The sequence below is a fragment of the Protopterus annectens genome, chromosome 5.part0, assembly GCF_019279795.1.
Source record: "Protopterus annectens isolate FY-2018-M chromosome 5.part0, PAN1.0, whole genome shotgun sequence".
Lineage (NCBI taxonomy): Eukaryota > Metazoa > Chordata > Ceratodontiformes > Protopteridae > Protopterus > Protopterus annectens.
Genome location: NC_056735.1, coordinates 111,594,802 through 111,610,444, shown reverse-complemented (window position 1 = coordinate 111,610,444; position 15,643 = coordinate 111,594,802). Strand labels below are relative to the sequence as shown.

The following is a 15,643-nucleotide window of genomic DNA, read 5'->3' as shown; positions in this document are numbered from 1 at the left end:
AGCTTTTGAAGAAGACTTTGGATCTGAAATTCGAACACGAAAATCTCAGGAGTTGGCCGACTGGCACTTGCGAACTGCTTATGCTTGGGCACCGCATGGCAGGAAAGATTGAAGAAAATGGCGTCGGCTGCATCTTTTATACCCCTGGCGCTCTAACGTCAGGGAAGAGGCGACAGCAACAGACACCGGACCTAGACTTTGGAATTCAGGCCGACTGAGGGTAGCCTGCCAGCAGGATAACCGAAGTGTAATGACTGCAACAGTGAAACATGAAGAACATCTGTGAAACCTTTACATCATTTGTACTGTAGCATGTTATGCTTTGTATCTAAAGTGAAATTTTTAGTGCACAAATTTCCCATTTCATCAAGCAAAGGGATTCATGTATTAAAATCAGAAGCCATTTATGATTCTGTGCAGGAATGTTCACTATTGGATGGTAAGATATCCGTTAGGAAATGATATCGTGTGTTTCACTGTTTGGTCTTTGTCTCACATTTACAGGAGGAAGAGGCTTGCCATAAAAATCTGCAAAAAAAAAAAAAAAGAAAACAGTGAACATTCAACAACTAAATATAACCAAAATTATATTTCTACATCTGATTTTACTGATGTAAATCCATTTAACAGACCAAGCATTAAATAAAGGAATTGTAGAACCCTGTAGACTCAGTGGCAATATTGTAGCATGTTGACCTTGTAACGATGGCTTCAGAATGCGAAACTGTTATACAAGACAGTACAGTTGTGTTATCAGTTTACCATGACTGCAGATGTTTAAATGAAATCTCTGCTCCAGTCATGACATCAGGGATTTCTGCTGCAGGCTGAGTCTACATCCAGCCAGAGTTTCAAAAACCTTCCCCTCTCCACCTACGCTGATTACAATTCTACCACTCTCGGGATGATTTCACATAGTGGTGTAAGGCAGATGTACGGTTGGCCATCATGGTACATTCAGTTAGATGTGTATAGCCCGTCAGGCCAGGGCATGAGTGGAACAGCCAAATAAGTACCCCCCCAAAGGGATCTATTTACTCCATTACTTACTGCAGTATTCTTGTTCTTCTTCTTGCCTAGATGGTCTTTTTTTTTTCCTTTCTTCATCTGGTTGGAAATAGACACTGCTAATCAGAGGTCTGAGGATTCCAGTCAAGCAGGCAAGTGTGATTGCAAAAGACAAATTAACTTTAAAGACAGGCACAATAAACATGTGTATTTCAGCCTCGAACATGATGTTGCACCTTGTAACATCTGCAAAAACTTTAGCCCAAAAAACCTTCGTTAGATGTTCATACATCTGAACTGTAACTGTGCATTTATCTGTAGAATGCCTGCGGATTTAGATAGTTACTGTCTTGATCTAAGCCTGAAGGGTCAGAGGAGACCCCATGACCACCTCAGTCACAGGACACTGGTTATGTGGTGGGCACTTGTACAAGCTCTCAACCCACAGTCTAAGGAGTCACCTATACCTGACTGCACCTGTTTGGAGGCCATCATGTCAGACATCAACAGTACATTGGTCTGGACCAAACATGAGGTGGATCTTTGATGGTGACTTCTTCATGCTGTCTCTTGAAAACACCTAATAATAAAACAGAAAGAAGAAGGTCTTTCATGGATTATTGCAGCAAAGGACAACCAAAGGGATTCCTACTCTGAAACAAGGTAATAGATGTCCATCAATCATCTGACATCAGAAGCAAAATGGCACCTCCCAGACTCTAGACCTGCTTCTTTGACCCAACTACAATACTGGTTTTCACTGTCTCAAAACTTCTTTAATTTTCAGCAAACAGGATAGGTGGATCAAGGCAGAGACTCGACTTTCAGAGAATGCCTAATGAAATATAGCATTGGTTCAACAGGATTTGGACATCACCCAGAAGGATGAAAACCTGGCCTACAGACAAAATATATACTCCACCTTTGGTGAAGACATTCAAGTACCTGACATCCCAGCTGATGACCTGTCCTTTAAAAGACATTCTGGTCTGGATGAGGGACTACTTTCAGTGGCAGGCTCCTGAGATATCTGACACCCAGAACTGGGATTTGGGCCCAAAATGCTATGACCCCTCTAAAGCCTGTGGCAATTCCTACCGTACAAGAAGCACTTCTGGATCTCTTCAAGGTCAGTTCCCAAGATTCAGACAGTTAGCCCTAGCCCCAAAAAGGACAGATTTTATAGGGTTCAGGGACACCACTCTTTTTTTTTTTTTTTTTTTTTTTTTTTTACAAATATCTACTGGCCAATCCTGATACTCTGTCCCTACAGGCCACCAAAGGGGCCAGCCCCCCCCCAGTAGAAATACCCTGCCTAATTCAAAGTAAGCAGACATTTTGACAGATATACACCTCTGTCATTTTAGCCAATAGAGCTCTGAACTGCTAAGCTCACTTTTTTAAATTTCAGGGAAACATTAAAACTAACTTTGTAGCTGGATAAAGCGGCTGCCAGGACACCCTTAGTACAGTTTCTCAAAAAAGTTATCCAAGAGGGTAGGCACAGTGATAAGTGGGCTTATGATGTTGCTAATGCAGCTACCACAGCAGTCACTACAGTGGGACAGTACTCAGAAGGCAACCCTAACACTAGCAGAGTAAACAAAAGTCAGACTCCTGAATGCACCTCTGGGCAGGGAACTACACTCTGGCTCACAGGCCTATCAAACATTTAAGAACCTGGAAGAAAAAAAAAATCATGGACACCATCTACTATATCGTTCACCCCATCCCTTCCCAAATACAGCAGGAGCTATCCCAGCAAATAAGATCCCTTCTACAGGGAACTAGGACACAGCAATCAGCCCAAGGAGGACAGACTCTAACAAAAAAAACTGGTAAGTTGACAAGGGAAGGCAAAGGCGACTAACAAAGATTTGGCCCTTCAAAAGAACAAATGCGACTACCCAACCCAAGTCTCAACCCCTTGATATGAATGGAAGGAACATTAACAGACTGCATGGAAAACCAGAGAGCAATTTGTTTAGCTAGGTGGGTACCACATGTAGCTGCAAGGGGACACTACCTAAATTCAGGTCAAATTCCTAGGCAGAGGGATACCAAGGGTCCAAGCAGAACAAAAATATCTCACTGAATCCATTCTTCATCTGAGACTGCAGCAAGGAATGAAATAGGATGTTTCCAAGAGTCAAGACAGACAAAGTTTTAACTTATGATTCTTGGTTTCAAGAAATGACAGGCCATGAAGGCCCGTTCTAGAGCTATAAACAAGTCCCTATCAGTAACAATGTTCAAGATACTAACTCTCGATTCTCTCCTCTTACTAAATCCCAAAATCTAAGTCTGCCATGGATGTAAAAGATGCTTACCTACACATTCTTATTCATCAAAGAGAGGGGAAATTCCTCATGTTTGAAGAAGGGGATGATCACTTCTAATTTATCACCTTATCTTTTGGCTTGGCCACTGCTCCAAGAGTCTTTACTAAATGGCTTGACCCAATTATTGCCCACTGCATGACAAAGGGCATTTAAATTCACCCCATCTCAATGACTGGTTGTTTAAATGTATTTATGATACATCTTTTTAACTGATACAGCTAGCTGTTGATAAATGAACATACACAGTTGTGTCTGAATTGTAACTTAAAACTGTTGCATTCATGTTTTCTTTAATTAATTAATTTATTTATATTTGATTACTGCGAAAATCCAATTGGGTAGAAGCCCATTTTCAGTGGAGGCTCATGGAGAAAAGCTCCACAGTATTTCAAAACATTTTAACAATAATTTTACAATCTTCAAAAATAACACAAAAAAAATCTACAACTGAAATAATTATACCAAATTAGACATAATATGAAAACACTGGTTGAGCATACATACATGACAATGATTTAATATTCTGAAAAAATGTTAGCTACTTTAAGGAGAAATTAAAGGTACGCTAGTATAATACAAACAGGAATCGCAATATGAAGTAAGAGAAAAGCAGGCTTATGGTACATTTACAGCGAAAGTCACAGCAGAGGAAATGACAGATGTATGGAAGGGAGTGAAGAAAGGAGGTGTAAGGTATGAATAGGCACTTGTGCACATTTAGGGATATAGTTTATCCTGATGTTGAGCAACAGCAGAGCCAGCTTTTGGCTAGGAAGTCTTTCAGAACAGTTTTGAAGGATGGGAGAAAGGGTACTGACCTGATGGATACAGGTAAGGAGTTCTAGGCCCTAGCAACATGTTACGAGTACAGACAATGCATATGAGATTAGATAGGAGTTTTTAGTCACTGGATCATCACGACTAACTGGGACTATACATGTGCAAAATGTTTAGGGCTGAACAAGCAGATGGTTGCTAGATAATTTTACATGTGGTAAGAAGCTGATGGGGTGGTTCTAACCAATTCAGCCTTTTGAATGCTATTCAGTGGTGGGTTCCGAAAGGGATATTTGCTGCAAATTTAGCAGCTTTGTTACAGCATTGTTCAAATTTGGATTTTTATGGTGCCTGAAGGTTAGTAAGGATGGTAGCACCATAAGGAAGTGTGGGGAAGAGATAGGTAGTGTCAAGTGCAGTTTCTGCTGTGTTGATGAGAAAGTTTTTGGCTCTGTAAAGCATTTTTCTAATGCAAATTTGGATATGCAGGTTGAATTTAAGATAATCATCCACTATAATTCCTAACAATTTGCTATGAGAAGTGACTTCAGTGGTTGCATTATCAAGAGAAAATAATATAAATTTTGTTTTTCATGACAAAGGGATTTGGGGAAGTAGTATTTTTTTTTTTAAGGGTGAGGATGAACTGTGCTGCACAGGACTTGTGTAACCCCCAGCTCATGGTGACTGTAGGACTAGGTTTGTGTATGTAGAAATGGTCACAGCAGAGCCACCCACCTGCAGCTGAGGCACAATGGCAGTCTGCTGTGGTGGCAAATGCTGTTTTTGTCTTCTTTTTTGTGGTTGGAAGAAGGAAGAACCAAGGAGCAAGTAGGTTGTTCCACGGTTAAGCCAAAAAGATGCCTGCCTCCCATGGAAAACTGTCAGCAGTAACTCATGTCCCTTAAAGTAACATAAAACCTTTACCATGGAAAATATAGTTTTAACTTAGCTTAAACAACTTTTTATTTCACAAACAGTAAAATATAATGCTCTTGTTTAAAGGTGACTAAAACCTAATGTGAAAGCCAATAAAAACACTTGTTCCTAGCTTAAATTAATATTTTCACAGAAAAAAAGTTAATTTTCTGTCATAAAAAGTAGACATGGAAGTTTTTTTCCCCAGAAGGGAGTTTATCTATCCAAAAATGTAAAGCATTAGCCAACTGTCTATCCTTGAAAGCCTACAAGAGCAGCAGTTTTCGGCAGCGGGAAAGCTCTGAAGAACTTGGCACCCAAGCATCAAGCCTGTCTTTAGTCATCTCAGCTCTAGCAAACTGGGAGTGTGGAAGGTGCCCTGAAGCTTTGGAAACTGGCCATCTGTTATATTCTGATCAGGATATAACCTATAATGCTAAGCATACTGTGACAATAATTTTAATGATAAACATCAAGAAGGCTTGTAGAAACACAGGCTACAGAGTGCCACATGTTCCTTTGAAGGTTTTATTAATGACTGTAGTAGACCTGCTAAGGCCAACATAGGTATAACAAGGATGAAGACACAAGTAGGACAAAAATGTTACCAGTGACCCTTCCTGAAGAAGATACAAGGACACTGCTAAAGTGGGAACACATGTAGATAAGAGGGAGGAAAAACTTAAAGGAAGAATTATTGGGGGGGGGACCACCATGGAACAGAAAGAGATTGAAGTAGTAAGAAAAAACTGAGAGCTGTGAAAAAAATCAACAGGAAGCACCTATATTTAGGAATTTAAAAATCAAAAATAAGTTTAGTTGTAAGAAGAGAAAGACACAGAAGAAAAAGCTGATTACATGCTGAATGAATTTAGTAGAGGAAGTTAAAATAAAAGGAAGACAGTGAAGAAGAAATTAAAGTAGCTCTTTTATCTAGGAAGAATTTAGGTGCATGATAAAGATTATGGATGGCTTCAGGACTGGCGAATAAAATAAGTGCTACATTTGTTCTGCAACATGTCATATGGTTGGCATGGTAATGCAGGGTTAGCAATGTTGTCTCACAGTGCTTGGACCATTTGTTCAAGTATTGTCAGGGGTGCCTTCTCTGTGGAGTCAGACTTCCTCTCCATGTTCATCTAGGGTCCTACTGTGCTCAACAATCTGGTTTCTTAACAGTCAGTAAAGATATGCTAACAGGCTGACTGGAGATGGCACATGTGCAAGTGTGCATGGCTGTCCTGTGAGTTCCCGCTTTAGGTCAGCTACTTGACTGGACAAGCTTCAGATGTCCCTGAAAACCAAAATTAATTAGATGGTACCAAAAATGAACATATGTAGGAAGTATAAAACGCATGGACAGTGCAGTGGTGCAGAGGTTTTTGTTGTTGCCTCACAGCAAGAGGTCTTCCAGTTCGATTCTTGGCTGGGGTGCCTTCTGTGCGGAGTCTGCATTTTCTCCCTACATTTGTGTGGGTTTCCTCTGGGTACTACAGTTTCCTCCCACGTTACAAAGAAATGCATCTGGAGCATTCCTCCACTGAAAATTGGCTCATTCCAAGTCAGACTTTCCCAGTAAACAAATGTTAAAAATAAAAATACAACGGTATGGGTATGATGAGAATCGAGGACACAGAAACTATTTTGTAGAGACAGAAAGAAATCTTATCCAGGGGTTACAACTAGTCTCAAAGATTCTGACTGGAAAGCTGCTAAAAATATGCTGAAAGAAGCAATACTGTTAAAGAGTAAAATGGGGCATATATATCACTGAAGATATAAAAAAGACTAGATCTATTCAGAAAAACAAAACTTTTTTAAAGTAAAGAATTTCTTAACTTCTTAAAACTACTTAAAAGACAAGAGAGCTATATCCCTAAACAATATTAAGCAACAAATAACTAAATCTTACAACATTCCTAACTAACAAAATACTACTAAGTGCAGAAGCACCAACATTTTTTAGATATCGCAACACATTAAATCCAAAAAAACTCACTACACAGGCCCATATCCTATTAGAATTTCAGCTAATTGCCTACCACAAACATAAATAACTTTTCTTCCTCTTACAACAAAAAGCAGACTTCAATTTTCTGAAGTGGAAAAAAAAGTTGAGACTTAATAGTTTCCCATCAACATGGAAATGACGTGTAAAACATGCAGTCATTTTTCCCCTGGTGTAAAGTGTGGGAGAAGCAGTTTCTTATTGTGCAAGAAAAAAGCAACATACATTGCACACTGCACAGAAATGTTAAGCCTCCAGCATCAACACTTTGAAAATGCAAGACCTGTACTAATCCATAAGGAGAAGAGCCATTACTTGAAAAACTCAAATGTTATGACTGTACAACTGTGTAAGGAACTTACTATAGTAGTACATACTCAAGGGGAGGTCCCAGATGTTTAGTCTGACTTCCAGACCTCTGCACGCTTCCTCTCAAGCTGAGTGGACTACTGCTTGATGGACATCAGCATATTTCCTGGATAAGGAGGTGCCCAAATGTGCCATCTTCAGTTCTTTCTTTCTTGCCCATCGAGGCTTAAGGAGTGACCACAACTGGTCTATGGACAGCATAGAACCAAAACTGGTTCAGCTGGATCCTTGCCATGATCTGTCCTCCAGTGGCATTATGCAAAGTCAGGCTAAGAGTTTTAATTTTCCACAGACAGGTGGACAAAGCGAAAACAGGGAGAGGGAAACTATCCTGCAATAGTGATCTTGCTTGAATATGTACTATTATCCAATATGCTACAGAAGAGGATAAGGCCTTAGTCAAGTGAGCCTTAACCTTGCCTGGAAGAGTTTACCTTGGTGGAAGTAACAGAAAACAATAGCAGAGGACAACCATCATGCAAAGGTTTGCTGAGACAGGTTGATATTTCTTGGCCACCATATAGGAGGCCAACAGTTGTTCAGCATTCCTGAAGGCCTTTGCTCTGTCAAGGGAGTACCTGAGTTGCCTGTGTGCTTCCAAGGTATGTAGAATCTTTTCTTCCTTGCTTTTTGGATCAGGATAGAACACTGTGAAATTGATGGCTTGACTGAAGATAAATTCACAAATAATTAATGGTGGATTAGTGCATAACAACCCTATTCTTGCGAAAAATCAGATGAGGCTGTCCCAGCCTGAAACCTACAACTCAGGGACATATCTTACAGCATGAGTAAAACAGTCTTCCAAGTACTGAACCATAAATTAGATTGACAAGCGGGCTCAAAAGGAGGCAAGTTCAATTTTTCCAGAATAAAGTTGAGATAGGGGTCTCGTGTGCAACACTCCTTTCACAAACTGTCTGACTACAAAGACGAAGATCCATGGGCAGACAAGCCTAGATGGCTGCAAGATGCATTTTGATAGACACATACGATAAACCATCTCCAAGTAGCTCGCACAAATATTTCAAAACCAGAGGGACTGAAATCCTTTTGGAACTTCTGATACTGGCTAGGCACCATCCAGAAAACCTCTTCCACTTGTTAATGTGAGGCATTCTTGTTATAGGTTTTCTTGCCTCCTTAAATATATCACAAACAGAATAATTTAGGTTGTCAGTTGCAATTGCTCTAAGCTGTACCATTCACCCTTAATGCTGTGTGAGCAGACCCAGTTTGTGAGGAAGCTTGTAATTGTCTTTGGCCAATTCCATTAAAAGGGAGAACCAAAAGGGGGTTACCACAGTGATCTCTGGTAATTCTTTTTAAATCTTTAGAAGTACCTTGGGAATCACTGGAAAGGGTCAAAATGCATACAGGAACATTCCTGACCGTGGGAATAACACAGCATCTGTCTTCCAAGCATGGCTGCAAGTATGTCTTGAACAGCATTTTTTGATTTTTCTGTTTTGAATGGAGATGAACAGATCTACTTGAGGTGTTCCCACATCTGGCTCAAGTCCTGGAAGTCATCTACATGGAGTTTCCACTTGTGTGGGTTTGTGCAGGATCTGCTCAAGCTGTCTGTCGCTGTTTTTTGCTTTGATGGAATATACAAGGACTAGAGAGTTGCAGAATGCTGTAGAGCCAGTTCCCAGGCCATCACTGCCAGGGCACAGAAGGTATGATCCTGAACCCTTCACATAACACATCATGGTATTGTTGTTTGTGACCACTAGGAGAGGACCCAGAGTCCACAAGTGAAGAACTTTTTAGGCATAAATCACTGCCAACATCTCTTTTAGATTTATTTGCATTGGCATGTCTTGAGGACCATGCAAGTCTTGCATTTGAAATCCCAAAGACAATGCTCCCGACACAAAACCTGAAGAGTTCATCTAAATAGACTGGACTAGGGTCTGAAGAGAGAATGGAAGTCCTAGATTCAGAGACATTTGATACCTCCACCACTACAGTTCCTGTTTCACAAATCCCAGTACCAGTAACTGGAAATTCAAGGGATGCAGGCTCCAACAATTCTTCAAGTACTGTTGAATTTTTCTCATGTGTAGTCTGGCTAGTGGCGATATGAGGATACTGATGTTATGAAGCCTGGAATTTTCTTGCCACATCTAGAACAGAGAAATCCAAGAAAATGCTCTAGGTCAGAGTTTTGTCTTCTGACAGGAAGGCCATTCTTTTTATCATATCTATCCAACACTCCAGGAAAACAATTTGTTGAAAGGGTGTGAGGAAGGACTTTTGAGGGTTCAATCTGAAGCACAGATGGGAAAGAAGGAATACAACTTTGTTTAAGGACTCCCGAGTCTGCACAAATCAGCAAGTCATCTAAATAAGGAAATTGTGCATGCCTAGGGTTCCACACTAGGCAACCACTGGGCTTAGACACTTTGTAAACATTCAAGTTACAGTAAACAGTCCAAAGGATAATGCAGAAAAAATGACAGTGTAAGCCAGACACAATAAATCTTAATTTCCTGCATTTGGAAGCAAAAGAAATATCAAAATATGATAAGCATCCTTGTGATCTAGAGTAATCATGAAACAGTGGTTTGGAAGCAATGCTATGACAGAGTGTAAGGCGAGCATCTTGAATTTTGGAAGATTTACAAAGGTGTTTAGAATGGACAAATATTGGATGGGTCTCCAGGAGTGCTCCTTTTTTTGGTACCAAAATGATTCTGGAGTAAATTCCTTTGCTTTTGTGTACTGATGTTACTGGTTCTACGACCTCTCCACTACCATGTGATGGAGCACTAGAGGAAACGGCTCTGTCTTTTCTTGTGGGTGTGGGGGAATTCCCCTGAAAAGGGCAGGATTTTCTATCCACTGCCAAGTGTACCCCCTCTCAAATTCTCTCAGAACCCATTTTTCTGAGACTATTTGCAGCAAGGTTTCAGGTTTGAGAGACAGCCTGGGGAAGAAGAAGAGAAGCAAGGTAGGGGGTGATCTGTGATTCTGCACAGTCATTGCTAAGCAGGTACTTGATCCTTTTTCAGAAAGGAACCCCCCCCCTTGTTTGGTTTCAAAGAATTATCCTTCTGTCATTTTCTTTTGGACCCCTGACTTCTGTTTGGCTGCGATGTTTGTTTGTCTGTTCTGCCCCCTGAAGGAAGACACCTTGTTTCTGGAAAACATGGACATATGAAACATTCTAAATACCTCATGCATTAAAATGCCCCCATCATTCCACTGTTTGGGAATCTGTGTAACAGAAGGCCCAAACACCAATTCAGACTCCATCATTCCACTGTTTGAGAATCTGTGTAACAGGAGGCCCAAACAGCAATTCAGACTCCATCATTCCACTGTTTGAGAATCTGTGCAACAGAAGGCCCTAACACCAATTCAGACTCCATCATTCCACTGTTTGGGAATCTGTGTAACAGAAGGCCCAAACACCAATTCAGACTCCATCATTCCACTGTTTGAGAATCTGTGTAACAGAAGGCCCAAACACCAATTCAGACTCCATCATTCCACTGTTTGGGAATCTGTGTAACAGAAGGCCCAAACACCAATTCAGACTCCATCATTCCACTGTTTGAGAATCTGTGTAACAGAAGGCCCAAACAGCAATTCAGACTCCATCATTCCACTGTTTGAGAATCTGTGTAACAGAAGGCCCAAACACCAATTCAGACTCCATCATTCCACTGTTTGAGAATCTGTGTAACAGAAGGCCCAAACACCAATTCAGACTCCATCATTCCACTGTTTGAGAATCTGTGTAACAGAAGGCCCAAACACCAATTCAGAATTTAAAGGTGAATTCAAAATTTTGGCTTTTAAATCATGAGAGAATTTCTGATTATTTAACCTGGCATACTGTCTTCATACAACAGAAGAAACAGCATTTCTTGGGACTGTATCTGCAAATTCAAAGACACCTCTCAAAACATGTTTTGAAACCTGAGTCAAGTTAGAAACAATTTCATTCATGTAAGACTTCTGCTCTTCAGGTAAGGATTCAGCAAAATTATCCAAACTGTACTTAAAATGATTTCCACAAATAGCTTTGATAATCTAACATTCTAAAGGCTAGATTACTAGAAAGAGACATCCTTTTGCCTTGAAGATCTAACCATTTTCCCTTTTATCAGGAGGCACTGGATTACAAGAAGCAAAGGACTTTTTGTTTGAGCAAGCAGCTGGAGAGACCACAGCTGGATCAGCATTCAAATGAGAAAGGCGGCCTGTCATATCTGAGAAGACCCTATATTTTCTTTGAGCCTTTTTAGGGACTGCTGGAATAGATACTGGTGTCCTGCAGGCAGACTTATAAACATATTCCAATGCTGGAAAGAGTGGGGGACTGATAGCAACCAAAATGGTCATCTCATCCTCTATAAGGTTATATAAGCTGCCTAGCTCTGGGGTAATTCTCTATGGCTCCCAAGCAAAAAAACACTAAACTTAGCAATCATTTTAGGAAAAGTGAACACTTGTCTGGACTTACTTCCCCTTTTGAAGTGATTGGACTCAATGCCAACTAGGAAATCACCATTGTTCTCATCAGATTCCTCCTCATTCTCTGAAACAACAGAAAGGTCTGCAGCCAAACTAGCACTAAAGACATGTGAGGGAATACAACCACCAGAATTAGCACTCTGCAGAAAACTGTTAGCCAAGGAAACCCGAACAGCCTTATAAACAGCTATAATCTGATTATCAGCCATACAACAGACCTTCTGTTTCTTTTTCTTGTCTTCACTACTAGAAAAAATATCTGAGGATGAAGTATTATGCATGGCAAGGGGTCTCTTATCCTGGACTACTCTTGCCCCTAAAGGGTTTGGTTCTCCCATACCTGCAGTAGGTACCAGAACAGCGCTGGAGGAGGTGTCAAATAAGTGGCCCTGACAGAATTGCTAACCATCGGCTGAGTCATATTTTGTCTTTTCTTTTTTAGGTGCAATCGAACTTGATGTGGGAGTACCAGAGTTATATCCATGAAATTAAGAGCATCAGTCAGGATAGTAAACTGACAGGACTGGATAATGAATCAAAGTTTCCAGTAGTAAGTAGGTTCCCACACAAACTCTTTCAAACAGTGCTATTAGCACAAAAAAAGTTTGAAGCATGTTCAGAATTCTTTTACAACTGACAGAAGCTACATAATTTCTAGTACAAAATGTCTAAACACCAAAGCAACCAATGTGCCAAACCAGTGTTAAAAATTAGCTCCACACACCTCAACATTAAACTGCCACAAAATAATGTTTAATAGCAATTTTAACTATGTTTTCTAGTCTAAGAGTAAAAGCTCCACAGTACATTCAAACAACTTCATTGATTGCAAAATTGTCATTTGATGTCAAAAACAGAAAGAGCAGTCATACATATAATAAATAATACATAAATACAGGGAGAATCCCAAGTTCTGCAATATCTTCCTGTCAAAAGAAAAAAAATAAGAGTAACAACATTTTGACTGCACAAGACAGCCCTTAGTATCTTAACAGCACACACCTTCAGCAGCAGTAAAAACAAATATTTGTCAAAGACAGAAGACAAAACAGTGCTGCAAGCAGAAATACCTACAGGAATTACTGTAAACAGTGACAGAAATAAAATATCAAAATTATTTTTTTAAATAAACAGAAAAAAATGAAAGAATAATAAATATAATAATAAAATGAGAGGAAGGGGTTCCTCAAATGGGGCTTATCGGAGCAGTTAGGTAAAAAATAAAATCAGCACTCGATCCTGTGAAGAGTCAAATGACGTTTTTCTTGGAGATTTTGGAGAGGGGGTAAAGGCAATGCAAACACTTAATATGACAAAGCCACTGCAAAAGTGATACCCGGGGTAAACCTACGATCTCCCATCCACTCATCAAGATTCCTCTTGAAGAGAGTCAATGAGGGACTCTGCCTAACCTGGACTGGGATTTTATTCCAGAGTGAAGGGAGCCTCTGGGTTATGAATCTGTCCCTCCAGCATGTCCTATTTATTTCAGTGCTGAGGTTCAAGTCTCTCGAGCGCGTAGCTCGATGGCATTTGGATTTTCTGAGGTGCAGCATGTCCATTAATTCCGGGTTGGACATGGCTTTTTATACGTCAGGCACAGATCGCCTCTGAAAGTACAGTTTTGTACCTACCATAAATGTAGATGTTCGAAGATCCACATTGCTGCAGTCCTTACATATGGGGTAGTCCGCTGTCCTCGGTCGGCCCGAATACCAAAGTATTAGGCTGACGTCGGTCATGGGCGCTCAGATCTGACATCATCACGTCAGGGTATAAAAGCGCATGACCGACGTCATATCCTCAGTCTTTTCTTGCCCCAGATGTCAGAAGGCCCTAAAAAGAAAGGCCACCGCCCAAAAACAGGATACCTCCCAAAAACATGCCCAACAACAACCATCACCCAAACCATATAACCATGCCAAACTACAGAGGGGAAGGAGGGAGGGTAAATTGGACTGCAGCAATGTGGATCTTCGAACATCTACATTTATGGTAGGTACAAAACTGTACTATGTTCTTCATCTCACATTGCTGCAGTCCTTACATATGGGTAGAATCCCAAAGCAGAGGTAAAGGGAGGATGGCAAAATCATAAAGCATTAGGGGCTGCTAAAATGCCCTGTAATATTGCAGTGGCAAATCCAGCCCTAGACTTAGAATAAAGAGGAAGGTGGTAATGCTTGGAAAAAGTATGTACTGAACTCCAAGTGGCTGCTTCCAAAATATCCTTTGTAGCTACCCCCCTTAGAAAGGCAGTAGAAGTGGCAGTAGCTCTAGTGGAATGAGGTCTGATTCCAGCCGGAATCTCCTTACCATGATGGGAATAACAGAAAGAAATACAAAACCCAATCCATTTAGAAATAGTTTGTTTTCAAACAGGTTTTCCCTGAGAACCCAAAGCAAAAGAAACAAACAACTGCTGAGACTGCCTGAACCCCTTGGTTCTGCTCAAATAATAACGTAACTGCCTGTGAATATCCAAAGTATACAAAATCTTCTCCCCTTTATTTTGAGGGTTTGCATAAAAAGTAGGCAAATGAATAGTTTGGTTCAAGGCCACACTAGAAACCACTTTAGGCATAAAGGAAGGATTAGTGCAAAGATACCCTATCCTTATGAAAAATCAGGAAAGGTTCCACTGCCATAAGGGCCTGTAATTCAGAAACCCTTCTTGCAGAGGTAATGGCCAACAAAAAAGCAGTCTTCCATGATAAATACTTTAACTCGGCAGTAGCTGCAGGCTCAAAGGTTGTAGAGTAAGCTTTTCCAACACAAAATTGAGATCCCAAGCAGGAGTAGGAGCTCTACGTGGGGGTCTTATGTTCTTTGCCCTCTAAGAAATTGCTTAAACAAAGGATGGGAAAATAAAGGAGGGTCACAGTCATAGTGAGCAGAAATGGCTGCAGCATGAACCTTTATCGAGGAGAAAGACAAACCCTTGTCCAATAACTCAGTAAGATATTGAAGAGAAACACTTAAATCAGGCTTGGAAACATCAAAGTCCTTCGCTTTGCTCCAAAGAAAAAATCTCCTCCATTTATCAGCGTAAACTTTCCTTGCACTAGGCCTTCTGGCCTCCAAAATAACATTCAAAACTTGTCGTGGAAGCTGAGACCCTCCAGGGTCTAAAACAGAATATGCCAGGCTGTGAGATGCAGAGACTGAATCTTGACATTGAGGAAATGATTGCCCTCCTGAGACAAAAGATGCGGAATCAAAGGCAGAGGCCATGGAGGCTCCCGTACCAAACTCCTCAGTAGTGGATACCAGTGCTGTCGAGGCCAATCCGGCGCTATCAGAATCATGGATGGCTTGTCTATTCTGGCCTTCAGGAGTACCTTGGGAATGAGAGGCAGAGGTGGAAAGGCATAGACATGAAGATTGCTCCAACTGAATGATAGAGCATCCACCTTCCAAGCTGTGGGATGAAACATTTTTGTGCAAAACTTTGGCAACTGGTAATTTAGTGGAGAAGCGAACAGATCTATGTCTGGAGTCCCCCATAACACTGTCAACTTTTGAAACACATGAGGATCCAGTTTCCACTCGTGAGGATCCACAATTTGTCTGCTCAACACATCTGCTAAGGAGTTCTGTGCTCCTGGTAGAAACCTTGCCTGAAGAGTGAGGTGTAAACTGAGAGCAATCTCCCACAAAATCATCGCTTGCCTGCAAAGAGGTGCAGAATGGGTTCCCCTTGCTTGTTGATGTACCACATGACAGTAGT

The 15,643-nt window shown here is 40.8% G+C and overlaps 1 protein-coding gene across 2 annotated transcripts in view; it reads right to left on the bottom strand.

The window, feature by feature from the left end:
- Positions 1 to 211: 211 nt before the first annotated feature.
- The window catches only part of ARL13B (ADP ribosylation factor like GTPase 13B), a 1,170,737-nt gene continuing 1,155,305 nt past the window's right edge, over positions 212 to 15,643 (bottom strand). For both annotated transcript variants that reach the window (XM_044072157.1, XM_044072156.1), the window contains one exon: positions 212 to 528. In XM_044072157.1, coding sequence (XP_043928092.1) covers positions 452 to 528 — 77 coding nt within the window. In that variant the 3' untranslated portion in view covers positions 212 to 451. The remainder of the gene's footprint in view (positions 529 to 15,643) is intronic.